Source organism: Leptodactylus fuscus, chromosome 5 (assembly GCF_031893055.1).
Source record: "Leptodactylus fuscus isolate aLepFus1 chromosome 5, aLepFus1.hap2, whole genome shotgun sequence".
NCBI classification, from domain to species: domain Eukaryota; kingdom Metazoa; phylum Chordata; class Amphibia; order Anura; family Leptodactylidae; genus Leptodactylus; species Leptodactylus fuscus.
Window position 1 is genome coordinate 52,878,146 of NC_134269.1, and position 27,493 is coordinate 52,905,638.

At 42.4% G+C, this 27,493-nt stretch overlaps 1 protein-coding gene across 3 annotated transcripts; it reads right to left on the reverse strand.

Moving 5' to 3' along the window:
• Positions 1–1,142: 1,142 nt before the first annotated feature.
• On the reverse strand, positions 1,143–27,354 carry CLPX (caseinolytic mitochondrial matrix peptidase chaperone subunit X). Of its 3 annotated transcripts, XM_075273158.1 has the most exons (15): positions 27,108–27,354; positions 20,050–20,207; positions 19,851–19,965; positions 19,606–19,760; positions 17,647–17,806; positions 16,012–16,029; positions 14,431–14,472; positions 13,713–13,889; positions 7,607–7,771; positions 7,439–7,527; positions 5,925–6,089; positions 4,049–4,348; positions 3,814–3,906; positions 3,428–3,534; positions 1,143–2,735 (listed from the first exon to the last, which is right to left on the reverse strand). In XM_075273158.1, the coding sequence occupies exons 1-15, from the start codon at positions 27,163–27,165 to the stop codon at positions 2,645–2,647; spliced, it is 1,893 nt and encodes a 630-aa protein (XP_075129259.1). In that variant the 5' UTR covers positions 27,166–27,354; the 3' UTR covers positions 1,143–2,644. The 3 variants fall into 3 exon arrangements, with proteins under 3 accessions (XP_075129259.1, XP_075129260.1, XP_075129261.1); XM_075273159.1 differs by lacking the exon at positions 16,012–16,029; XM_075273160.1 differs by lacking the exons at positions 14,431–14,472; positions 16,012–16,029.
• Between the last annotated feature and the right edge of the window lie 139 nt (positions 27,355–27,493).

Here is a 27,493-nt window from a genome sequence, read left to right on the forward strand (position 1 = left end):
CAGGACTAATGTTAAATAAAATCTCACTCACTTTGCTGGGACTGTAAAGGTCCATTCACACAGAGGAAAACAGCGATTTATTTGGTACTGAATTTTCCCCGCTGAAAAACAAAGTTTTATGGGGAAGCCGCCGGCTTTTACATAGATATAATTGACATGCTGCAATTTCCAAAACCACGCTGGTTTTAGAAATTTCAGAGTGTCTGCGCTGCGGTTTTTACTGCAAAGTGGGCAGGGGATTCAGAAGAATCCCATCCACTTTGCAATTACTGTAAAACGCTGGGATTTTTCCTGTGGAGTTGTTGCCGCAGGCAAATCACGGTGTTTCCAACCCATGGGGCCCCAGCCTGAAAGTTTCATGCACACACTTTTTGCAGTGGCCAGGAACACTGCTTTTCCACTACATGCGACTGCGAGTGGAAAAAAAGAAGCAACATGCCCTTTCTTCAGGCGGATTCCACGGCTGGTTCAGCCTTGTATGTCTGCCTGAACACACTCCCTCCTGACTAGGCCCATTCATTTGGGCCTAATCCGGAGTGGAGTGCTGCGACTGTTTTTTTTGGTCCGGAATCTGAGGCGGCCTCCGCGTCAAATTCCAGACCAAAAAACCCTGTCTGAACTCAGCCTAAGGCCTCATGCACATGACAGTTTATTCAGTGTTAACTGTCCAGTGTATGGTGCCACAAACAAACCCCAGGACAACTCATTTTCTGATCTGGTTTTCCAGCCGTGCTCACTGGCCCCAATGAATGGGGCCACAGAAGCACAGATTATGCAAGGGCAGGATATGGATGACATTCGTGTGTCGCCTTTGCCATTCAATCACAGCCAGAGATACATACACGTGCCGTCTAAAGCGATGCTCACATGACAATGAAAACTGGCTGTGTGATATCAGTTTAACAAACTGAACAAGGCAGCATTAACTTCACTGTATGTAGGACATTTGTCAAAATATAGGTCATATAAATTTTTGGCAGTTTTCACTGAAACGTATGAGGAATCTATGAAAGCATGTGCTAGTCGGGTGCAAGACTGCTGTTAAAAATTGGATATTTTTCACCACTTTCATGTGCATGTAGTCTAACTCTGTTCCACTTGGATCAAATCAATCTGTAGAAAAGAGAAAGGTTTTATCCACATTTTAATTCGATTAAAAGGAACTACAAAACTTGAAACCATGTAAGTCCTTTAGTGTCACAAACATTTTGGCTAAAGACGTTTATTCAGGTGAATGTTACAAGGAATTAACAATATCTTAGCCCGTTTCTTTGAAATTCTAAAATCAAAAGAAAAAAAAAAAGAAAAAAAAAGAAAAAAAGAATTCAGCAGACAAGCATTTCTCTATAACTTAAAAGCTTTCCTTAACAACCCAGTCACTACTGTGGGGTCCGCAGCATGATATACATTTCCAGCAGGAAATTAATTACAAAATCAATCACATATGATTGCATGAAGAACCAACAATCCCTTTACTATAGAAGTTACTGGATTATGGGAAATGCTGAATTTGTAGGGTTTTAGGAGACAGGCTACTCAGGGATTGCAGTTATCAGCCAGACATAGGACACTTACAAATGGACCATGGGTGCAGCATGTTATATTATCTTGGTTCCATGGCCCAGCAAACGTCTATATTGAGAGCGGGTGCAAGTTCTGTGAGTAAAGTGCCCATATTATACCAACATGTATGATCACTTATTATATCATGCAGTGATTGGGAGGCACAAACCATAGACACATGGAAAGCACCCACTGATATGAACCCATGCCAACGGAGATTTTGTGGGTGGGGGGTTAAAGGAGTATTCTGGTATTAGGTTATCCTCTGTCTACTGATAACTGCTAGTCTGGGGGTGATCAGACAATTGGTCACCACAACATGGGTATAGACTTCCTGTTCGAATAAACGGTGATCGAGCATTTGTACAATTCCTACATTCAGAGTCTATGAGACTGCTGAAGACAGTCAAACACTTTACCCAACTCTCTCAGTCCTTCCCATAGTCATTAAATGGAGCTATAGTGCACAGGCTTGACCTCCATTCATTCAAAAAGAAGTGTGTGGGGGAAGAGGGGATTGTTATTGCCAGAATTCTATAATTCTAGTAGATATAAAACATACCATTGGTGGAGAGGAGCAATAAAATCTCTAATATTCATGTAATGTTCTAGTTTAGGCCAGCCATGACGTTTAAAAAAACAAAACCCCCCAAAAAAACATAAAAACAGGTCTCTGACAAGAAACATCAGCACTAATGGGAAAAAAAAAAGTTTGGGAGATGCGAGACCCCCCGTGTAGCCCAAACAAGCACTATATTTAGTAGAGTGCATGCCTGCACAACAGTTACAGAACACCATTGTAAAATTAACCTGTAAATGAAGCTCTAAGAAGTGTTAACAAAAAGATTGTAGTCTTATAAAAAGCCCCAGGTAATATACAGAGATACCGCATGACTTGTATAAACACTGCTCTCTACAGTAGAAATCTGAAGTTCCATGAAATAAGATTCTCAGTTGTTCTCCCAAAGTGAGTTTTCCCAGGTAATAAAAGTTATATTCAGCATTGTGAAAAGTGTTTTCTCTCTCTAAGGGGAATAAGCAATGCTAATACTGAGGGAGAACAGTAGGGAGCCAGAACAGTCTAATGGTTCGCTGCATCTGCCTGCCGAGACCAGCCTTCTTCCTCCACGCCAGAGTCATACTCTTCCTCCGTCACCTCTTTATTTTGTGTTCTATGGTGGGAAAAAAGAAACACAAATTAACAGAAAAAAAAAAAGTTGCGCATACTACACATATATATTTATTACACACAATCTACAGTGCATGCACACTGAGCATCGACTGCGATCCACTTTTATGAGTCCCAATGGTATGAGCGGCAGTGGCAGGTCATCAGGAACCCACTGTTTGTGCCACCAGAAACATTCTCCTCCCTTCCTATATAGTGACAAGTCCCTCCCAGTTGAAATAACTGATGAAAGTGGGGAAAGGAAAGGAGTATTTCTCCCTATGAGGCATCCGGAACCACACGAATAAGTGGCAGGTCAGAAGATGGTGGATGCCAAACAGTGCACACACACCATGCTCTCTATATGGAGAGAAACATTCTGCTACTCTGCACTGCTTAGTACTCAATCATATTAGTTTTTAGTACTGAACCGTATACTCCCACCCAATATCAAAATGTCATTAACAATGCAATGCATCATGTAATCCTATGTTAAAGCCTAGCCTTATAGTGATCTACATTCCTTATACACTGTGAAGGAAATCCAGACTACACCGAGAAATCCTGACTGTAAAATACAGCTAAGTGCAGTGTCGCAACAGCTGTCAAGGTGCCAGTCCTTTTCTGCCTAACGTGAAAGACTTTACACAATCACTAATAGATTTTTCCCAGAAAGCAGTAAGGACTTTTACTTACCTAATATAAGATGGCTCCTTTTTTCCTTCAACCACTTCCTGGTCCACCTCAACACAAACTATGTCAGAATTTGGAACTTCAAACATAGGCTCAAGAAGGAGTTTTTCCTTTAAGTAAGGGAAACCATAATATCAGTGGCCAGTCCACAAGTTTATGGAAAATTTATTAAAAACAAAAAAAAAAAAAACACAACACACACCTGCGCCTCACAGGTTAGCTTAGGTCAGAGTTAAACTGCTGGCACCGCTCAGACCTTCAGCTAATTGTTGTTTAACGGGCACCCTTCCATCACCGCACACAATAGTAACCTGCTGCTGCACGTCACTCAATTTTTCACAGTAGGAAAAAAAAATAAAAAAAAAATCTGGGAAATAACGTGTACTTACCATGATTGAGCGGAGGCCTCTAGCACCAGTCTTTCGTTCAAGAGCTAGCCTGGCAATGGCCCGCAGAGCGCCTTCAGTGACATTTAATTCACACTGAAAAATACATGAATGTTACAAACGAAAAAAAAATAAAAAAATTATATTATATATACATACACACACACACACACACACACACACACACACACACACACACACACACACACACACAAATCAAAAGACTGAAAAATCAAACCTTATCCATGCTGAAGAGAGCCTGATACTGCGGCACCACAGCATTACGTGGCTCTGTGAGGATGCGTACAAGAGTCTGTTCATCAAGGCTGTGAAGGGGAACCACTACTGGTAGACGACCCACAAACTCTGGGATCATGCCAAACTCAATGAGATCTCTTGCTTCCACGTGACGCAGTAGCCGATCCTTCTCTTCAATATCTTGTACTGCATTCGACTCAGCACTTGAATTTGCCAGGTCCGCAGCTGCTGCAGCTCTACGGCCTTTTCCCATATTGGAAGTTATACCAAATCCTAAATACTAAAGGACAGAAGGAAAACAAAATATTAAGTGGGTGGAGGGGAAACAAAATAATACAGCTTATGTTAAATCTTCAAACAAATCTTTGTTGTGCCATCAATATTAGTTTGGGGCTACGAATGTTTAGGCACAATTTGCATAACGCATTCTCCAAAACACAAAGTAAATGAGCAGCCGCACTAAACTAAGGCAGTAACACACCTCAAAGTCATGCTAACACCTGCTATCTCTGTACTATCATGTTCAAGTATCACAGCCTGTACCATACACAATAGCCACATCCCTGCACATACAGCATCAGCTTCACCTGCTCTGGCACACTCTGCACATACAGTAGGTATTATTTAAGTGTCTGCCATGTAATACTGCAGGCCTTGTTATGAATCAGGTATTCAAGGTCTTGCTAGAACATTTCAGCTAAATGCAAGTGTATATCTGAGTCATATTGTTGTGAGGCATTGAACCTAAACATATCCAATGTATACACGACACCTACATATCTTAACTACCAGAGAACACAAACATAAGCACGTAATATGAACAGTCAGGGTTCCTCTGTCCGCTTGAGAAGTCGGACATCTTCTCTTGCGGACAGAGAAGGACGGGCACGGAGTGCAAAAGAACGCACCCGATGCCCATTCAAGTGAATGACAGGTGTCACGGACACATCTAGTGTCCGCTACTAGTGTCCGTGACAGATTTTGAGCGGACACTAGGAGCGGACACTACATGTCGGACACCGACGGTAGTGTGAACGCTCCCTTATTTTGTGTAGGGTAAGATGTGGAATATAGAAACAAAACAAAAACAAAAAACACTTTACATTGTTACAGTTCACATTTCAGCCTCACCTGAGGGTATACTCCACTCTACATTCAGCTGCAAATCCAGCAGATAGCCATGAGTGGCCGAGCAGTGAGGTCATGTTGAGACAGAGCATCAGCGCTCGTACACACACCCGCACATGTGGCCAGCAAGACTGTGGACACAAATGGATGCTCTCTGCTGGATTTCCAGGCAAACAAGGGAATATATAGTGTTCATTATTCTAAATGGTCAGTAACTTTTTTTTAAGTCATACAGCTGTGATTCTGTAACACTTTAAAATGTTGTTGCTTTCACTTGAAAAAAAAAAATCTCTAAAAATGTTCCTGTCACTAGGGAAGCACGTCCCCAGATACATCAGATTGGCAAGACAAAAAGACTGAGGTTAGAGGTAAAAGCAGATGGAAGGGGCAGATTATCCTCATGCATGTATGCTAACTACAAGGACTGAAGATTCTGCACATCTTACAGCTTATAATGTAAGAAAAAAGTATTTTAGTTGCTTGTGTGGTTACAGATGGGATAGTCAGAGACAGAAAAAAAAAATCTTTCATGACTTTGCTCACAGATTACTCATCTTTCTGTGCCATGCAGATCAGCAGTTTACAGGTATTAAAGTCTAGCTTAGTCTGATGCCAAAGTTACTGCAAGCATGGTCTGATGCCAAGCACCCCACCAATGTGATATAAATGATGTGTCCTATGGACAGGATAATATACTCCAACTGAAAGGATCTTGGATCTGAACAAACCTTTTCATTCTTCCTCCTACTGATGATCCTATCCAGGCCATTAAAAGCACCAGACGCTACAAAAAGGATATTTGTAGTATCAACTTGAACGGTTTCTCCACGCAGCTTCCTTGAATTTTTCTCAGGGACATTAACGATAGTACCTTCAAGAAGCTTCAGCAAGCCCTAAAGTGGAGGAGATTCAGCAGTTTTATACATAAGAAAGAAGACATGCTCAAAATCATGCAACAGATAGCAGTAAAGAAATACATGTCGTCTTGTATTAGGTTAAGTTGTCAATACACTAATCAGTCACATTGCCACCCATAGTCTGTAAGATGGTTCTTATTGATCAATCTGTTTTACAGATATTTAGTTGTTTAGTACAATGTGAAACGTAGCAAGGCATATACTTAAAGGGATTCTACCATTAAAACCTTTTTTGTGGATAAGATGTCGGAATAGCCTTTAGAAAGGCTATTCGTCTCTTACCTTTAGATGTGATCTCCGCCGTGCCGTTCCTTAGAAATACCGTTTACCGCTATGCAAATTAGTTCTCTCACAGCGATGGGGGTGGGCCCCAGCACTGAAAATGCGATGGGGGGGGCATCCCCACTGCAGCTCGAGAACACGATCCTGCGACGCCTCTATCTTCGGCTGGATCCTCCCCTTCTCTGTAGTCTTCCTCCTGCGTCACCTCTGACGCCTGCGCAGTTGGCTCTGCCAGTGAGACAGCAGCAGAGCCGAATGCGAATGTCAGCCAGCGGTCATTTTTGGGCGGCCGCTCCTGCATTGAACTACAAGAGCAAGAGTAGCCTCCCAAAAAAGGCCGCCGGCCGGCACGCGCAGTCTGCTCTACTAGTGTCACACTGGCAGAGCCAACTGTGCAGGCGTCGGAGGGGATGCAGAAGGAAGACAACAGAGAAGGGGAGGATCCAGCCGAAGAGGGAGGATCGTGTTCTCGAGCAGCAGTGGGGACGCCCCCATCACATTTTCAGCGCTGGGGCCCGCCCGCATCGCTGCCAGAGAATTAATTTACATACTGGTAAAAACCGTTATTTCTAAGGAACGGCACGGCGGAGATCACATCTAAAGGTAAGCGACAAATAGCCTTTCTAAAGGCTATTCCGACGTCTTATCCACACAAAAAAAAAAAAAAGTTTTAATGGTAGAATCCCTTTAAATCTATGGCAGATCACACACCAGAAACTGGCATAAACTACCAAAATTTGGAGAAAATCAGTGGCCCCACCAAGGTCACTGCCCCTTTCAGAAAAGGGGCAAGGACTGCACAAAAACATAAGAGTTAAAATTTTTAGCACAAAAGCCCAAATTGAGCAAAAAAGTAAGTTTTTTTAATGCTTTATATGCCAGAACACTGCTGTATAAGGCACGCTAAGATTTCCTTTGGAATACTGCAGCACTTCATACTGCAAAGCAGTCCATTATCACGTGGGGTCTTTTGGTGATGGATAGCAAAACAGACCTTTTATGTACATGGGCTCCAATACAACTAGACTACAACTTAGTCTTACCTGCTGCACACCTTCTCCACCCACGTCCCTCAGCTGATGGATACCAGGGACACTGCCAATTTTGTCAACCTCATCCAAGAATACAATTCCTGAAGAAGGAAAAAACACTTTAATTGGTTTCTTAGATCGCTGTAGCTAAGAAAAAAGCGGGCCACACAAGATACACACCTTGCTGAGCCTTCTCCACATTGTAATTGGCATCCTGAAGCAGTTTGGCAACCACGGACTCGATGTCCTCTCCTACATACCCAGCTTGAGTCAGAGTAGTGCAGTCACATATAGCAAAGGGGACATCTAGGCATTTTGCCAATGTCTGTGCAAGAAGTGTTTTACCTGTGGGACAATAAGACTATGTCAATACAGAAAAAAGAAACCTCAAAACATCCAGTATTAAGCTGAATGCACTACAGCAAGTATGTCAACAAAGGTATAAGCTCAAAAGACATGAGTCACATGGAACTGACAACATGACCTAAATTACACTTATAATTCCATGGGGTCAGATTACTAGATTATGTGCAGGCTATAAATTGTGTTAGCCATGAGTGTTATTAATCCTGCTCAAGTAAGCAGGCACAGAACGTGATCAACATAATAGTGGAATAATACAGGCGTGCAACTTTTACATCAATAACCTACGTGCACACACTAGAACTATCCCTATTTCATGTAATAAGGTGATGATGAATCCCACACATACTGCTTAACCGGTTAAGGACCAGGCCCAAAAGTATGTTAAAGACCAGGCCTTTTTTTTCAAAACTGACATGTGTCACTTTAAATGGCAATAACTTTGAGACGGTTTAACTTACACAAGTGGTTTTGAGACTGTTTTTTTCGTAACACATTATACTTCATGTTAGTGGTAAATATTAATCAATATTTGTGTATTTATTTATAAAAAAACTAGGAAATTTGATGGAAATTTGGAAAAAATTGCAATTTTCAAAATGTGAAATTCTCTGCTTTTCAGGCAGATAGTCATACCACCCAAATACATAAATAAATATTATCTCCCATATCTCTGCTTTATATCGGCATCATCTTTTGATTGTCTTTTAATTTATTTTGGACGTTACAAGGCTTACAAGTGTAACAGCGATTTTCTAGATTTGCAAGAAAATTCCCCAAACCAATTTTTTAGGGACCGCTTCAGTTCTGTAAGGAATTATAAAGGCCTGTATAATAGAAACCCCCATAAATCACCCCATTTTCAAAACTACACCCCTCAAATTATTCAAAACAGCATTTGGGATGTTTGTTAACCCTTTAAGTTTTTCATAAGAAAAATAATATGGCAGTGAAATTTAGACATTTTATTTTTTTTCATTAATACATTCATTTAGACCTAAAATTAACACATTCACAAAGGGTTAAAGGAGAAAATGCATCTCACATTTTGTTATGCAATTTCTCCCGTGCACAGAAATACCCCACATGTGGGCGTAAACTGATTTTTGGGTACACAGCAGTGCATGGAAGGGAAGGAGCGACACTGGGTGTGTGAACAGCAGATTTTGCTGGAATAATTTTCAGGCACCATGCCTCATTTGCAGAGCCCCTAGAGTACCAAAACAATGGAAACCCCCCAAAAGTGACCCCATTTTAGAATCTACACCCCTCACAGAATTCATCAAGGGGTATAGTCAGCATTTTGACCCTACAGTTGTTTCACAGATTTTACTAACATTGGGATGTGTAAATGAAAAATTACTAAAATGTCACTTTATCCCCAAAGTTTTAATTTTCACAAGGGGATAAAGGACTAAAAGCCCCCCACAGTTTGTTACACAATTTCTCCTGAACACGGCAATACCCCATGTGTGGCCATATTCTGCTGTATGGGTACATGGCGGGGCTTGGAATGGAAAGAGCGCTATTTGGCTTTTGGATGGCAGATTTTGCTGGAATAATTTTAGGTGCCATGTCTCATTTGCAGAGCCCCTAGAGTACCAATACAGTGGAAACCCCCTAAAAGTGACCCCATTTTGGAAACTACACCCCCCACAGAACATATTAAAGGGTAGAGTGAGCATTTTGACCCTACAGCTGTTTCACAGATTTTATTAACATTGGGGCATGAAAATGAAAAATTACTTTTTTTCCAATAAACTGTCAATTTAGCCCCAAATTTTTCATTTTCACAAGAGGATAAAGGGGAAAAAGCTCCATAAAGTTTGTTAAACAATTTCTCCTGAACACAGAAATGCCCCATATGTGGTAATAATCTGCTGTATGGGAACATGGTGGGGCTCAGAATGGAAAGAGAGCTATTTGGCTTTTGAAGGACAGATTTTGCTGGAATATTTTTCAAGTCCCATGTCGCATTTGCAGAGCCCCTAAAGTACCAATACAGTGGAAACCCCCTAAAAGTGACCCCATTTTGGAAACTACACCACTCATAGAATTTATCTAGGGGTATACTGAGCATTTTGGCCTCACAGCTGTTTCACAGATTTTATTAACATTGGGATGTAAAAATGAAAAATTACTTTTTTTCCCAATGAATCGTCCATTTAGCGCCATATTTTTAATTTTGCAAGTAGTTAAAGAATTAAAAGCCCCCCACAGTTTGTTACAAAATTTCTCCTGAACACGGCAATACCCCATATGTGGCCATAATCTGCTGTATGGGTACATGGTGGGGCTCAGAATGGAAAGAGAGCTATTTGGATTTTGGAGGGCAGATGTGGCTGGAATAGTTTTGAGGTGCCATGTCGCATTTGCTGAGCCCCTAAAGTATCAATACAATGGAAACCCCCCCATTGTGACCCCATTTTAGAAACTACACCTGTCAAGGAATGAATCAAGGGGTATTATCATTTTGTGCCTAAAATGCTTCCAAAAAATGAATGTCCAAAATGAAAATTTAAATTTTGAAAGAAATATGCCATTTCGGTGCCCCATACATTGCACCCACTTTGTGTTGTCAGAGACCTGCACTCCTAAAACTATTAAGGGGCCATCCCGAGGGGCAAAAAATATATATATGTGGGTGTAAACTGCTGCTTGGGCACACAGGAGGGCTCAGAAGGGAAGGAGCACTGCGCTTTTTAGCTTTTGGGGTACAGATTTAGAGGGACTTTCTGGGGGCCATGTTCCTTTTGGAGAGACCTGGAGGTAACTGTAAACCCCATTTTGTAGGGGCAAGTTTAGGGTCTCTGCAAAAGTGTCATGGCATCCAAAAACCAAACCATCTGCGCTCCAAAAACCCAATAACCCTTCTTCCCTTCTGTGTCCGGCTGTGCCCTAATATCAGTTTATACCCACATATGACATTACGTCCGTTATCCCGGGTACACCAGTGTCATACATGTGTCATACATGTGGCATAAACTGCAGTTTGGGCGCACAGCAGGGCGCAGAAGGGAAGGAGCGCGATGAGGCTTTTGGAGTACAGATTCAGATGTTTGGTATCTGGACGCCATGCCATGTTTGTAGAGCCTGTAAGGTACCAGAAAAGTGGATTCCCCAAAGGAGTGACCCCATTTTGAAAACTGCACCCCTCAAAGAATTTCTCAGGGGGTGTAGTGAGTATTAGTATCCCGGACATGACTGCACAGCGGATGGCGAAGAGGGAATGTGTAAGCGGTGCGGAGTACATTGCAGACACCAAATTCCCTACTATGTCCCAGTAGCTCCTATGATTGGGGGAGTCACTCTGGGGCTCATTTTGGGGGTCACTTCTGGTGTCTTTCCCTTGTAAACTGTAAATCTGGGGTGTCTCCTGAAGTACACTGACACAGCTTATACATTCCCTTCCTGACGCCGCCAGTTGTATTCTAATAATTTGGCGATTTTGGTTTTTTTTGTCTTCACATTGGTAGATGCTATATTTTCTTTATTCTTTTGGTGACGCGGCCATATAAGGGCTTGTTGTTTGCGGGATGTGATATATTTTGTAATGACACCATTTTTGGGTGCCTACAACATACTGAATACATTTTATTAACTCTTTCTTGCTGGATTTAAAAAAAAATAAAATCCTGGCATTGAGTTGTACCCTTTAAATTTTTCGCCATGCAGCGCACAGTAAAAGTAACATGTTCCCTTTATTCTGCGGGTCGGTACGGTTACGGCGATACCTCATTTATACTATTTTTTATGCGATACTAATTCTGCAGAACAAAAACACATTTGGGGACATAAATCAGTGATTTTTGCATCGCCATCTTATGAGAGGCGTAACATTTTTATTTTTCGGTTGACAGTGTTGGTTGAGGGCTTATTTTTTGCGGGACAACCTGCGCTTTTTATTGGTACTGTTGTGGGGTGCATATGATTTTTTGATCACTTTTTATAGCATATTTTGTAAGGTGATATGGTGAAAAATCACTACTTCTGGCGGGTTTTTTCCGTTTTTTTTTCAGATGTACACCGTATACATTAAATATTATTTCAGTTTTATTGTACAGGTTGTTACGGACGCGGCGATACCAAATATGCATTGTTTTTATTAATTTTTAGTACTTTTTTATATAGTTCATTTTGTATAGAGAAAAAGGGATTTTTGGGCTTTATAACTATTACTTTTTTCATACACTTTACTTTTTTTTTTTTTTTTTAACTTTTTCATGTGTCCCTTTAGGACACTTGAATCAGTTGATGCTTTCATGAAAGCATCAACTGATTTTGTATAGTAGCTTGCAGGACACGAGCAGGACATGAGCCTGCTCGTGTCCTGCAAGCAGCAGAGGAAGTGAGACACATCGCTCACTTCCTCCATCGGTCGGCAGGATCAACCAGGTATGTGGGGGCTCCGGTAGTCTGGGGTCACTGGCCAGACCCCAGACTACCTTTAACTGACATCGGCACCCCCCGATCTCGCCGCGGGGGGTGCCGATCAGCTTCAATATGCGGCGGATCCCTTTCGATCGCGCCGTGATGTTTCACGGCGCGATCGAAAGGGTTAAAACGTTCAGTCGGAACTGAGTCCGACTGAATGTTGTTGAGGGGGTGGTTAGGTGTCAGTAACACCTAACCCCTGCCCTCCCCCCGCCCCACCCCCTGCCTAGTGAGTCTCTGAAGACCGGCCGTAAATTTACAATCGGCTGGTCTTAGAGACCAGGACTGCTGGCCGTAAATTTACGGCCAGCGGTCCTTAACCGGTTAAAGGGATTCTACCATTAAAACATGTTTCTCGTTGGCACATAGGAATAAGCCTTAAGAAAGGCTATTCTTCTCCTACCTTTAGATGTCTCCTCCGCCCCGCTGTTCGGTATAAATCCCGGTTTTCGTCCGTATACAAATGAGTTCTGTCGCAGCACTGGGGGGGTGGGCCCCAGTGCTCAAACAGCACTGGGGGTGTCCCCAATGCTGCGGGAGAACTCTCCAGTGACACCTCTATCTTCTTCAGGAACGTCCTCTTCACGCATCTTCTTCCAGCACAGGCGGTCAAACTTGTAGGCCTCGGGCAGAGCCGACTGCACATGCCCACAAGCCACAAGAAAATGGCCACTTACTGTGTAGGCGGACATTTTTCCAGTCTGTTCTGCCCAAAGCCTACAAGTTTGACTGCCTGCGCCAGAAGACGACGCGTGAAGAGGATGTTCCTGAAGAAGAGTGCTCAGAGATAACTCATTTGCATACCGACAAAAAACAGGATTTCTATGGAACGGCGGCGCGGAGAAGACATCTAAAGTTAGGAGAATAGCCTTTCTTAAGGCTATTCCTACGTGTCAATGAGGAGAGGAAAAAAACAAAAAAAAAAAAAAAAAAAAACACCCACAGAATCTGCACACCAGAATCTTTGTTCCATGTGTAGCAATACTTCAGTCCAGTACAAATGGACCTTTTAGAAGCCTCAAGTTCTATTTGTACTGGACAAAAATGTGTCATATTGGCTGAAGCCCATTGAAAGAGTCAAGTAAACACTCTGTTTCACTGTGGAGACCAGACTATCTATATACATACACACAACCATATACACACACACACACACACACACACACACACACACACACCTATATACACATACCATATATAGTCAAGTATAAGTCAACTTTTTCAGCACCATTTTTATTCTGAAAAAGCTCCCCTCTGTTTACACTCGAGTCAGAGTTCACATAACGCTCACTGCAGGTAGCACAACAGACCTGAATAAAGTTGTGCTGTGTTGAAGAGAGGTTTGCATGTGCTGATCTGCCTCTTCTATGGGGTTGACCAGCATGTGGCCACAGGATGCGACTTCAGTGGAGATTCCGACAATGAAACTGGGGCGAGACTGGGCAGAAAAACCCCATCATCATCAACAGTATATTAGGAGGTCTCTTACCAGAGCCAGTTGGGCCAAGCAGCAGGATATTACTTTTCTCTAGTTTGATATCATCATTGTTTGAGTCCAGCACGTCACCTCCTCGCCTCTCCTGCGGCATCTGTTGGTTTACTTGCTGTTGCATTGACGCTCCCAAGGCATTGCCATGCGGGCTGATCCCAGCAATCTGCAGTAGTTCTGGAGAGAGAACACACAGTCGGACTATATGAAATCTCATTCAATGCAAAAAGTTTCAACCTGTGCGCTCCAAAAAAAAAAAAAAAACCCACTTTGGACTAACATTTCACATAGTCCAAAACGTACCAAGTATGTGAACCAAAAACCTTATTCTTTACACAGAAACCGTATACAATATGATAAAGATTCATGAAAGACGTCCATGGATGGCATGAAGAGTGACCAGGAGTGGAAGAACTTACAAAACAAGTTGTTAGTAATACAAATCATGCATGGAGAGCTTTGCTTATGTTCAGACTGCACAATCAATAACCATCCGGTACTCAAGGAAATCAAACTCAAATCACCTCAATACTTCCATTAAACAGTGTCCATTTAGAACATGATCAGTGTTGGGCAGTGCTCATTATTGGGAATAAACCAGGATGATAATGTACGGCGGGAAAATTGTGGCTACAAACACACCATCTGAACATACAATCAGCTGGGGGAAAGGGGACCACAAAATTCAGTGTGAGCAATGCCGAGAGAGGAAACTTACTTGTAAATCTGTACTCATCTTCCCGTCTTCTGATCTCTAACTCTACAGAGGGGATTGAAACAGTGACAGGAAGAGATCATAAGCAACCTGCTAAGAGAAATGAAAACCCAGTAGATCACTCTCCCTAGCCAAAATCTACCCGGGAGGATTTCCGTTACTTGATAAATGGGTGTGAAGTCACCATCATAAATCACATTTGACAGCTCTGGGTTTTCCAATAACATTGGAATACGGTGGATTAGCCCTTATCCAATGAACAAGAGTCATTCTGCGGGCAAAATCCAGACCCATGAGATAGCCTCTTTAAAGCGTACCTCCAATTATAAAACCACTTTACTGTACTATTTATGCAAAGTGCTTTTATGCAAATATAAGAAACTTTGTAATATTTTAAAGAAATTTTTTTTCTTCACTTATCAGGCAGTGTTACTTTTAACATTTTGGTCTATGGAGAGGGGAGGGGGGAATAGGAGTGTGGCTGCTGGAAATTACATAGAAATAAGTACAGCTGCTGTAGTGAGTAAGGCGGGGTCCCAGGGGTCAGAAACGCAGCAATTTGCATGCAGTGTAACACCGCAGGGAAAAAAATAATAAAAAACATTAAGAAATCGCCGCCTTTTACAGTAACTGAAAAGTGGATGGGAATCTTGCAACTCCCATGCCCGCTTGGCTGTAAAAACCACAGCGCAGAAGTGCCACGATTTCCAAAACCTGCGCGGTTTTGGAAATTGCAGCATGTCAATTATATTTATGGAAACGCCTGCGGCTTCCCCATAGATCTAATTGTAACAAAGTCCACAAAGGAAAACTCTGCAAACATTCTGTTTAATGTGCTGCAGGAAGAACCGTGATACGTTGCTGCCGCGTTTTTTCCCCGCAGAGCTTTATATAGCTGCGGGTCATCCCATGGGGCCTTAGCCTAACAGAGCTTTTCTGACATTGCGCCATCTTCAAGACTCAGAATTAGTCGATACATCAAGTAACAGCTTCCTCCTCCCCAAAGAGTTGAATATGGAGGCAGACTACGTAAACAGTCTAAGTGAAGATCAGGAGGAAGTCAGCAGATTTATTTAATAACATATATTACAAAGTTTCTTATATTCACCTGTACTAGTGATTTATGAAAGTGTGGGTTTTTTTCTCTTTAAATCAGAGGTATATTTTTTTGTTTTTTTGCAGTAAATTCACAAAAATTTGGTTACTGCATGAGGTGTGGAAATTACTACTGAACGTTTGTCAAGGGGGCTGAAATTTTTTCTTTGCAGTTTATGTTAAAACGACCTGATCTGAACATTTAATAATTGACTTTTCATGACGTCTGCACACAGCAAAGCCCTGTGAAACCAGCATGATGGAAAGGTCAGAAGGAGCAAGCATGCAGAAGAGCAGGGGCAGAGGTTAATCAGTATCCAGAAAACAACAAAATATGCAAGCGGACTGTACAAACAGAGGCATTGTGTACGGCTTAGGATTCACAGAATAGTGCGGCAATGGATGACAAAAGCAAAGCTTGTGACACTACTAAAGACAAAACAAAAAAAACAAAAAAAATTATTTGTGACCACAAAGTCTTGTACCCACCTGTCACATGACCGGTTACTGTGGATTATAAGAATGGATACAGATATAATGTAATACTTATTTATGGAATAGTTTCTGCTGGTGCCTGGGGAAAAAGAGGTAAGTGCAAACCTATAGCTGGAACTAGAGACAACCAGGCCCCAGTCCCAGTGTCAGCAACTCTCAGATCTTTTCACAAGAGGCCGCATACCAGAAGTGCAAATGACCGGGTATAAAATGAAAAGTGATAGCTACAGTACATGACTGCAGTAAACATGAAATCCTGTACAGCAAAGACGTTTATGTAGCTAGAGATTCACATGGCTGTAGCTCCAGTTTGGATACATACATGACATATTATCCGCAATTCTATTACAGAGGGTTTCCTCAACAACATCACTTATCCTCTGTCTGATAGCTGGGCGCCAAACCACCGGATTCAACCATAATCACAAGAATAGGGGTCAAGTTCACAGTGTGAATTTGCATGTGCAACCATCACTATTCACTTCTATGGGACTGGTGGAGTACAATGGTCCATAAGTCCCATAAAACTGAATGGAACACAGACCATGCCTGAGCATTACTGCTCCCTTCAAACAGGTGACCGTGGCATCTGTTCTCAAGTTCCCAAAATCAGACACCCAGCTTGAGGATAAGAGTATTATGGGAAAGCCCTGTAATTTCACAAATGAAATACTGAGCTAAAGACCTCTGTAGAATGCAGACTGTATTGATGCAGCTAGCACCCTCCAGACTATTGACATATGGTGGTCTACTCGTCTGTGTACACCTCCTCAATTGTCAACACAGCTTTCCAGATTCTGGACTTGCACTATTACCAGTTAACCAGACCTTAAGGGCTCATTCACACGGGGCAAGAGGGGGCGGATTTTGACGCCTAATCCGCCCCCTCACAATAGAGGTCTATACAGACCGCTAGCGTCCTTTTTTCCGTGAAAAGTTTGTTCCCGCTCACGGAAAAAAAGAGAGCTGTCCTTTCTTCAGGCGGACTCCGCAGCTTATTCAGGAGCGGGAAGCTGCGAAAGTCGGAAGCCATGACAGTCACATTTTGGTCCTATTCTGACGCGGTTTCCGGTTTTATAAGTGGCTAACACTGCTAAACAGGGGCTAGGGAAACAAGTACAAACATTCACTGAAAAAGCATGCAATTAAAAAATATATATATATCTCATCAACTTCTATTTACTACAGTGCCTTAGGCAAATGCCTGTTGAAGTAGTGGGGGTAGTTTCAGCATTCTCAGCACCAATCTATCCAGACAGCCCAAGTTAGACATTTCCTGTAGAAGACACAGGGTGAGGCAGGGGGCGGCAGGAGACAACAATATGTTTGCATATGGCACTATAGTTAACAAGAATTGATTTTCTAAAGCAAGCATGATCAGTGATAGTAAACATGGTTAGGCTTGTATTTCTTTCGACATTTAGTTGTATTAGCCACCTGGGGAGTTAAGAGTGGTCAAAAGTATTGAGCAACATGCTCTACTCCTCACATCTAAAACAACAAATGTATTCCATAATTCAGTGTAGCTCACATATAGTTTGACACAGTATATACAAGATGAATGCAGCCACCATAGGTTTCAAGAATGGGCAGAACTGCTCCATGCATATTTTAAAAGAACAAACTCACCTCGAGGGGTTAGGGACGCCTGTTTCTCCACCTCTGCCTGCTGTCTGACGCTAACTGGGATATTATTGTATATTCGCTTGTAATGGTTGTACACAGCTACTGCGAGCACCTTCTTTGCAAATGACTGACCCACCACATATTTATCGAGGTAGTTATAGATCTGCAACAGAATAGACATTTATCAAAACTGAAAGTTACTGTTGACGTAAAATGTTCTGGATATCAGGGAAAAGATGACTGATACAAGCAATCCTTCAATGTATATCACCAAAGGTCATAAAGGCAGATTTTTGAAATGATGAAAACCATTTTCTAAAGAAAATTAAAGTATACCTCTAGTTATAAATAACTTTTAAATACAAGAAACTTAGTAATAAGTCTTATAAAGACAACTGATTTCCTTCTCCACATATTAAGCTGCTCTTCTTCGTTAATGTGACTGCTTATATTTGTCTATGGAGCAGAGAGGAGTGAGGTAGGATTCTCCTGCTGGCTAGTTAAAGGATTTATTCATTCTGTGTACTAGCAGCCTCTTATCTAACACCTAACAGTATTAAAGCAAGGAATAGCAGAAACGCAGCAGAAGAAATTGAGTGCCTTTTTATCCCCCCTCTTTTTCATAGACCAATATGGAATAAGTAAGTGCCTGAAAAGTTGGGCAGGAAAGATCTTATTAATAAGATCTATTATAAAGTTTCTTTCATTAGCTTGGACTATTAATTTATGAATGTTATTTATAACCGAGGTACACTGCAATGTTTCTACCTGTTGCGAATTGTTTCTTTAAGTACTTTTTCAGGATCAGAATATTGTTACGATACTGCAGGTGAGTGGACCAACAAGAGTCACCGGAGGACTGAAACGCTTGGTCAAAGAGCTGATCCTCAGGAAAGGCCAACAAAATTCTGATCTCAGAAAACCCTTCTATGACTACTTTGTTACAACCACCACTAACAACCAGGCCTGTCTTATGAATGTCCAGAGCATCAAAAGTGGTTTCCATTATCTCAACCAGTTAATTAAAATCAGAGTTTTCTATTATACTATACTTCCTGATTTAATTTCTTATTTTACTGTCAATGAAAATAATTTTGGTTTACTCCATGCCTGTATGGCAGAACAAGGAGGCTACATCGCCCCCTAGTACAAAGATACAACCTCCAAGCACTGCCCCTCTGGCTTTGTAGGCTCCTGTAATGTATGAAGCAATGGGCTCCAGGGGACAATACCTTTAAATACGAGACACCTGAAAGAGTATACCAAGTGAAGGGAAATAAATGTGCGCCTAGGCAATTATAAGGGAATATACTTTCATGCACCAACATTGTTGTAGAAGTTTCAAAGGACTGACATGCATCTAGAATTTGCAAAAATCCAGACACATGCTGCTGAAATAAACAATCCCACATTTGGATGTACGGAACTGATTTTTCAGATGCAGAAATTTCTATCACAAATCTGCTACATGTACACCAGTAAGTAGTGGTGCATCAAAGAATAGTGTAGGTGTATATGTGTGTAAAAATTATATATATATATATATATATATATATATATATATATATATATATATATATATAATTTTTTTTTTTTTTTTTTTTTTAAAGCACTTCCACTTTCTATCCAAAGGTCCCTGAAATTTGTACACAACTATAATCTTACTTCTACAAGTCCCTGCTATACCTCTTAGTGCCTTCTATTTCTTACGCATCAAGTCCAACAGGAAACCAAGAGCTTGAAAATAGAGAATTTGAAACGTAAATTATGTTAGAAAGTTACAGAACTTTCCATGATACAGAATACTGGAAAGCCCCTTTAAAGCCATGTCACTTTTGTTTTGTTGTTGTGTAGTCATTGCAATTGCCTGCCTAGCTCATATGTATTTTAGCACACACTTCCTGAGCTATTCCCAATGACTTCAGGTGTATTAGACACCAAGGTATCGGAGGAGTGGATCACCTTTTTGGGTGGCGGGGGAGGTTTCTGTTGAAATGCTAGTTTCACAGCTTCTGCAGCAGTCTCGGGTTCGCGGTTTATAGACTTCTTTGAATCTGCCTCTGACAGTACAACAAAGAAGTGGTGGCATTTCTCACATTTTACAAAACGGGTAGAGGCTGCGGAAGAGAAGGAGTTAGAAGAAATAGGAAAATCAGGCTAAGACATGGATGAGTTATATCTACAGCTAACACCATAAGAGAACTTACAGACAAACGTCTCCACATGGGTGCAAAGATCGCCACACTTTGGACAGCGCAGCTGATTTCCTCCTTTCCCTGAGTTGCCAGAAGACTTCTTACTGCCTCCTTCACTCACAGATTTCTGCTCATAGAGATAAGGCACAACATGAATAAATCAAACAGTGATCTGGTATTACAAGACAATGGTTTTACAAACTAGTACTACCTTTCCATCCCCGGACCCATCTTTGCTGGCACCATCTTTAGAGGCAAAATACACTGTAGTCTCAGAGAAGGTTCTAAATATTATTTTCCTCCTTACAGGAGTCTCAAGAGTTCCAGGTCTTCTAAAAATTGACAGATGTCCCCGAGTACAAGCAACTCCTAAAAAAATAAAAAAAATAAATAAGGGTATGTTCACATGTATAATATATGACAGATTTTAAACTGCGTTTGGAGGATATCTGTTCTGAAGATAGATGCGCGCTACTGGGCCCTATAGCTAGCAAACATTTATGACATACCCTATCCCTTTAAACTTCAGGCCTCCTATCAAGGTTATCAAATTGAAGTTAAAAGGGGGATCTGGTGTGGACAATCACTCTAGAAATTAGATTGCCCCCCACCCCACCCCCAACACCACAATGTGGCTAACCAATAACACAATGTGGCTATTAAACCTAGGGCCTGTGGTGACACCTGAGAAGTTAAACATTACCTGGGACCCCACAGGACAATGGGCTACCTATATGATGCACAAACAAGCTGGGCCTTCCAAGTGCATTCAGTATTGATAAAATGCTTTAGATCCAGGAGTGGTATATGTGTATTTGTATGGTAATAAGAGCTGCTAAAGATAGTATCTGCAGTAAATGTTTGGTCCCAGGTTATGTCCTGATGAAAGGCAGAGGTGTAGGGTTTGGGAGAAGGACGATTGAGACACCAGGTATTAAGCAACTCAAATAACATGAACTGCTGTGTGTGCATTGGTACAAATACAGGAGTACACGTCTGCCATCAGCTCCAGTTACATTACGTACTGGCTCCTAGAGATTGCTACAATTTCTGCTTAAGAGATACTATATATATATATATATTGTGAGCATAAGGTTATTATTCTCTATTATCACCATGTCACACTAGGTGAGGGGGTTATAGAATCCTTTTACAACAGGGTTACTGCCCACCGATCATTAAAGGGGGATTTACCATGAACAGAACCAGATTTTAATATGTATACAAATACAAGTTAAACATTTTTTTCAACTATAAAAATTTTTTTTATTTTTTTTTACAAAGTATCAAAGACTATCTTAGGGCTAGTTCTCACAGAGTTTCTTAGTAGCAGATTTTGACATGGGAACCACCTCAAAATCCGTCTGACAAAACAGCTCCTATTGACTTCAATGGGAGCTGGGCGCTTCTTTTTCCCGCTAGCCAGTAGCGGAAAAAAGAAGCGAGATGACCTACCTTGTCGCAGATTCCGCGTCCGACTCAGCTGCGGCGTCCCCAGCGAAAGATTCCCTCCCGAGTAGGCCCAGTCATTCGGGCCTAATCTGGAGCGGAATGCTGTTGTACTGCATCTGTATTCTGTAACGGCTAGCCACGCAGTACGTTCACATGCAGAATCCATTTTCCACTGCATGAACATACCCTTAGTGGTAACAGTGTGTAGTCTTGACTGGTTGTTAGTGGATACAACCATGAACACAGAAACTGTTATGGTCTGAGAACTGTCAGAAACCCAGTCATGACTTCCTTATTGTACAGGTTATCAGACCAGGACACTTCATGTATGAGGAGATAACCCGGCCACAATAAGCCATGGCTGGGTTCCTATGCCGTTGTGTTACAGTAAGTTACAGGGAGTCTGTCAGTTCCCAGATCTTTATTAAACTAAGTCACGTAGGATAACAAGACCCATTATTACCATTCCAGCGCTGTGTAATGTCACGGCTGTAATGCTAAGAATCCTATCTTTATGTAAAAGAGTTTCCTGGAGTACCAAGGGTGTGGATTTCAAGTTCAGGGAACAATATCTTTCTCATGGAATACTTTTAGTCTCCTAAAAATATTTAATCCAGTCTGTCACTGTTGTTAGAAGGAAGTAGCCATCGCTTCCAAACCCTGTATGACCCCTTTAAGTAGTAATAGAAATTTTGTTTGCCCTTTAGTTACTTTGGCTGTTTTTTACACTGCTAACATGTAAAGTATGATATATACTACTTATGTAGGAGGTACAAATGCCATCTTAAAGAGGACCTTTCACCGATTTGGGCACAGGCAGTTCTATATACTGCTGGAAAGCTGACAGTGCACTGAATTCAGTGCACTATCGGCTTTCCTGATCTGTGCCCCGGGTAAAGAGCTATCGGTCCCGATACCGTAGCTCTTTACAGTCAGAAGGGCGTTCCTGTCAGCCAGGTACGTCCTTCTCCACAGCAGCGCCCATCGCGCTGTACAGTGTGAGCGGGGAGGAATGCCTCCTACCTCTGCTCACAGTGCTTATCCATAGACGAGTATTACCAGGAGGGGAGGGGTTACCTACTTACAGCATTGCCAATGGGAACTTTACAGCCGTTTTTCAACTAAAAAAACAAACAAAAAAAAAAAAAAAAAAAAAAAAAAAAACCACCACACTGTGTATTGCAATTGTAGCTCTGGTGTTAGCTGTATAGACAGTGGCAGTGCAACCACAATCAGTGTCATAACAGCCTGCCACATGTCCTCTAAGGACTTCTGCCTGCTATGAAGATCCTCAAAGGACATCATTACTATGCGAGACTCCAAAGCCAACATACTGTGCCAAAATATCAGCACAAAATAAATAGACTCCATAGGCATAGCCAACAGATTGTACAAACACTCCACTCAAATATGACATGGGATGTCTAAAGTGAAAGTACATAGGATTCTCTTTAAGAGCGTTGTAGAGAATAACATGCAAGTGTATGGCAGACTAGATCAGAAGAGACAGACGGCCCTCACCCCCCCTCCACCATGTGCATGTTAGATAACATGTTATATGACAGTACAGTCAGCCATGGCAGTACTACAATTCTTCTATACGGCATACACAGACACAGCATATTCCAACAGTCCGCCATTACTGGCAATGAGACCTGTGCACCGTAGGAATAGGAGAATGAAATAACAGGTGAGGTGCAGGAACTGACACGTGTGGCTTACAGAAGAGACTCTGGACTAGTTACATTAATGCTAGTTTACATCCCAAACAAAAAGGAAGAGCGATGAGTGAAAAGCTCCATGAATAAAAGAAAACACAGTGGATAATACTGTCCTTGAACAGAGGTCAGGGATTTTCCATATATTGTCCAGCTGCAAAACAGAGATAGTCGGAGCCCTCAAGCCAGACAAGTAAACAGCCCCACTATCTGTATATACCCCCAGCAGACAGTTATACAGGATTTATAGCATATTAACCCCTTTTGGAAAAGTCATTCTTTTGGTTTTGTGTTTTTCTCCCTGCCTTCCAAAAGCCATAACGGATGGTGAATGTCACCATTCACCCCTGCATCTAAGGGGTTAATCTCCCAGGTATTGCAGATATAATATGGCTGTTCACAAGCTAAGACCTGTATTGTACTACATGTTAGAAGTGAACCACCCTCAGATGTGGACAGAACTCCACTGTTTGATGATTTCTGGGAAGTTTTTATTGTGGTCTATGACGGTTTTCAGCGTTATCTCCGCGCTAATTTAAAAAAAAAAAAAAAAAAGCAAACTGGAAGGGTCAGTAAATGTCTAAAGATACCCATACATCTGAAATAGCTTACATCACTCAGGCTCCCACTCCCACCTGAGCAGGGATGTGTTTTCAGTGGAGAGAGAAAACAAGGATGAGACATCAGAAAATTCAGCATGCCCAGTCCTGGGTTCAAACCTCAAGGCTTTGATAAATAAGCTCCAGTGCACACTAGCAGTGTTTCTCTGCATTTACACTATTGTTGTCTGCAACATGCCTCTAGGTGCTGTGAGAAGGTGACGGGCAGAGTGCTGGAGTCCAGATGTATCAGCCCCAGGTTTCTGACATATGCGTGATCCAGGGCAGATCTGGAGTAGGCCTCAGCCCAGGTGTAGATCCTTGGCTCATTCTGGGCCAGAAAAAGTTCATGGAAGTTCCTTGAGGTGTATGGTTCTGTCCTGTAACCCTGAGTCCGGTGAGACAACACTGCGCTTACTTTGTTCGTATGGCTGGAAGTAAGCCACACGTATAGTTAGGCTATCCATTCTGTTTAGCTAGTGGCTCAGGCTGTATGTTGGAGAGAGAACACAAACTCCTTGCAGATTTTTTTTGCCCTTGGCAGGATTTGAACCAAGGACTCCAGCACTGCAAGGCTGCAGTGCTAACCACTGATCCACCGTGTGGCCCCAGCTTGCTGCATTTTGTGTCCGTGTCTTGCCTTTTTTGGTTCGCACCACTGCTTCTACCAAGCTAATTTCCCCACAGTGCCCAAACATGACAGATGTTCCATTGCTGGACATTTTCCCACCAATGTTTAGAAAAAAAACTTAGTGAAAGTTGCATATACTTGAAAGAGTATAAGAAACTTAAAGGGGAGGAATAAAAAAAAAAAAAAAAAAAAAAAAAAAAAAAAAAAAAAAAAAGCATTGCTTGCCATGTCAGGGCCACCAGTCTGGTCCCTGCTGTGATGCTGCAGCTTATCAAGGCGTTAGGAGTGAAGTGGACATGGATGTATAGGACCAACTGCCCTCAGAAACGATGCGCCATTCATGTACACGACCTCACCACTGAGGCGAGTGATTGGCTTAAGGCGACGTGCCAACAAACAGATCATCATACCGCATCCTTTTTGACCTTAGACTAGAAGCCACAGGGATGGCATTGCCACTGCTAGAATGGGTGGGCTCCTACAATGTCAATGATTTTAACTTTTTTTTTTTTTTTTTTTTTTTTTTAAATTTCCTGACCAATTGTTAATCTATATAATTTTTTTTATATATATTTTTTCTAAATAAGTCGGGCAATCCCTTTAAAAATGCCGACAGGCACATGACTCTTCTCATTCGCCACCAATGGTCACATGGCCTCAGTCTTTGTGAACATAGTTACAGAAGTGATACCAGAGGGGACATTACTACTATTCATGGTAACTTGCTATCATGGTCACACTTTCAAGAATTTTTTTTTTTTTTTTAAGGGGTCGCCCAGTTCCTATTTTATCTAAAACAGAATATTAAATAAAAAAAGGAACTGGACAAGTAATTTAATAACTGCATGGTGAATACCAGCACTACAAAACCACCGCAATTTGCACTAAAATACCTGTTGGTCATGCAGCACACTATCACAACTTGTGAACCCAGGCCAACCAGTCAGTGATAATATCATGCACAGGGGGAGCTATGTGGAAAGATTGGAATCCCTCTATTGTGGGTCAGCCCCAGTGGTGATCTGTAGTAGCCCCAGAAAAGTGAATGATTGCTAGTTACACAAGCACACCAGTTCTTCATTCACATTGTGCCTACACAGGAACATTTGCCTCCTTATTCTCCTAATCACTGGGGGCCATAGAGGTCAGACCTCCAGTAATCTGACACTTAGTCACTACCCCTAGCACTGGGGAGAAGTGTCTGTGTACAAGCTCTTAAAATACTGATGGTCTCTTGCACATCAATATCAGATTGGTAAGGTTTGGACACTCAGCACCCCCACCGACCAGATGTTCGAAGTGGCAGCAGTGCTTGGGTGAGCACCGCTTCCACTCCACGGGCCATGAGACCATCTGAAAGAGGATAAATTGAGGATCATTGGAACCTAGCCACTGAGGTCGCACCAATCCTGAGAACAGCTAAACCTACTCCCATTCACTGCAGAGCTGTACTTCAGCCATCACTGGCGCTTCCATCGCAAAGGGATCAGGGCTACGTCTACACTGTTTGTAGCATAACCCCTTATAAGGCCCTATTCACTTCTGTGTTCAGGTTTCCTTTTGGGGAGTCTGCCTAGAACCCCCCCTCCAAAACAAAAACAAAACTGTTAGCTAAGGAAACCCGCAGACCCCATAGACTAAACATGGAAAGAGAAGAGTGCTGGCTTTTCTCTCCCCATGTTTCTTGGGGACACTGAGCAGAAACAACATGGGCCTTATTATAGTCTATGGGGTCTGCGGGTTTCCTTAAGTAACCACTTTTTTATGCGGATAGGTTTCTATTCAGGGCAGTCCCCAAGCCGACTCCCCAAACAGAAACCCGAACGCAGATGTGAATAGGGCCTAAGGCTATGGCGGAAATGCAGATAAACACCTTCACCACCAGCGATAAATCTCTGAATAATGTGGCATTTCCACAGGTAAAACAAATGTGCCACAGATTCCAAAAACTTAAGTGTTTTAGAAAATGCAGCATTTCCACTGTTTCTTCCTGCAGTGCAGATGAGATCCCACAAAATAACATAAAAAGTAACAGTGAAGAACACTTCATTACTGCAACCTCAGCCTAAGAGGGTTTTTCAGGATATCCTGATAACCTATGGGCGAAGAGGTGAAATTAAAAAAAAAAAAAAAATTATTATATATATATATTCCTTTTTTTGGGTGGTTCGCTTCCCATTCTTTCCAGCACTGGAAATTCACAGGCTGAGGTTACCGAGGTGGCCAAATCGTGGGCTCAGCAGATAAATGTTCAATACCGGTGATGTTACTACTAATATGTCACTGGTACACAACACGTGCCCACTGAGGCTAGTGATTTGTGACTGCTGGTAGCCAAAGCCTCTGAACTTGTGGCATGGCTAGTATGCCGGCCGGTCAGATTGGGATTGGACTGAGGTGGTGCATTTTTCTTTACTTTAACCCTCTCCTTTGGTTTCCTAGTCTCCTGGAAACCCCCTTTAAGTCCCAGAAAACACCTTATAACTCTAAAATAGTTCAGAAACTTTGTAAACATCCTTGAGTTCCAGTTCTAGAGCTCTGCTTGCAGTCAGTGAATAGAACACTCTGATACAGGCAGTTGGTGTGGTCCTAGCAACAAATGGACACAGCCCTGACACTTCGTCCTATACTAGTGACGGGAGAAGTGTGCAGCCTCTGTGTGACCATGGCAGAGCAGAGCCCCGGACAGTAGTGAGAATACTCTGCCATTGCCTAGAAGTGATAAGAGTGTCCCCGGGTACCGACAACCAGTCCTCTATATAACGCCGCACACCGCCGGCAGCAGGGGGTCATACCTACACGTATACCCCATGGCCACAGCTCGGTGTCCCCCCGAGGAATCCCAACCTCTCCCTCGGCCCCTGCTCACCTCTATGCAGGGAACTGGTGATGATCCTGGCCGCGCAGGAACAGCTGGGGCTGGACATGATCCCGCCGCGGTGCCCGGTCTAGGAACTGGTGTGACAAGCGGACAGGTGCCGGTGGAGGGCAGGAAATCCGAGGCCGGTACCTGATAACGTAGGCTGTGAGTAAAGCCGGAACCGTAGCGTGCCCCGGGCCCGGCCAGCAGCCTGCTATGTCGTCAGCCCGGCAGGGTGCAACGACCCGACCAATCACAAACACAGATCGTAAAAGCTGACGGGGACGTGCCCCTCACGCGTACTAATGACGTCACGGCGCTGACATTTCCCAATCAACGTGCGTTCCATGAACTGAGATTGACCAATGGTAAATCAGCCGCCATCTTTACTACTG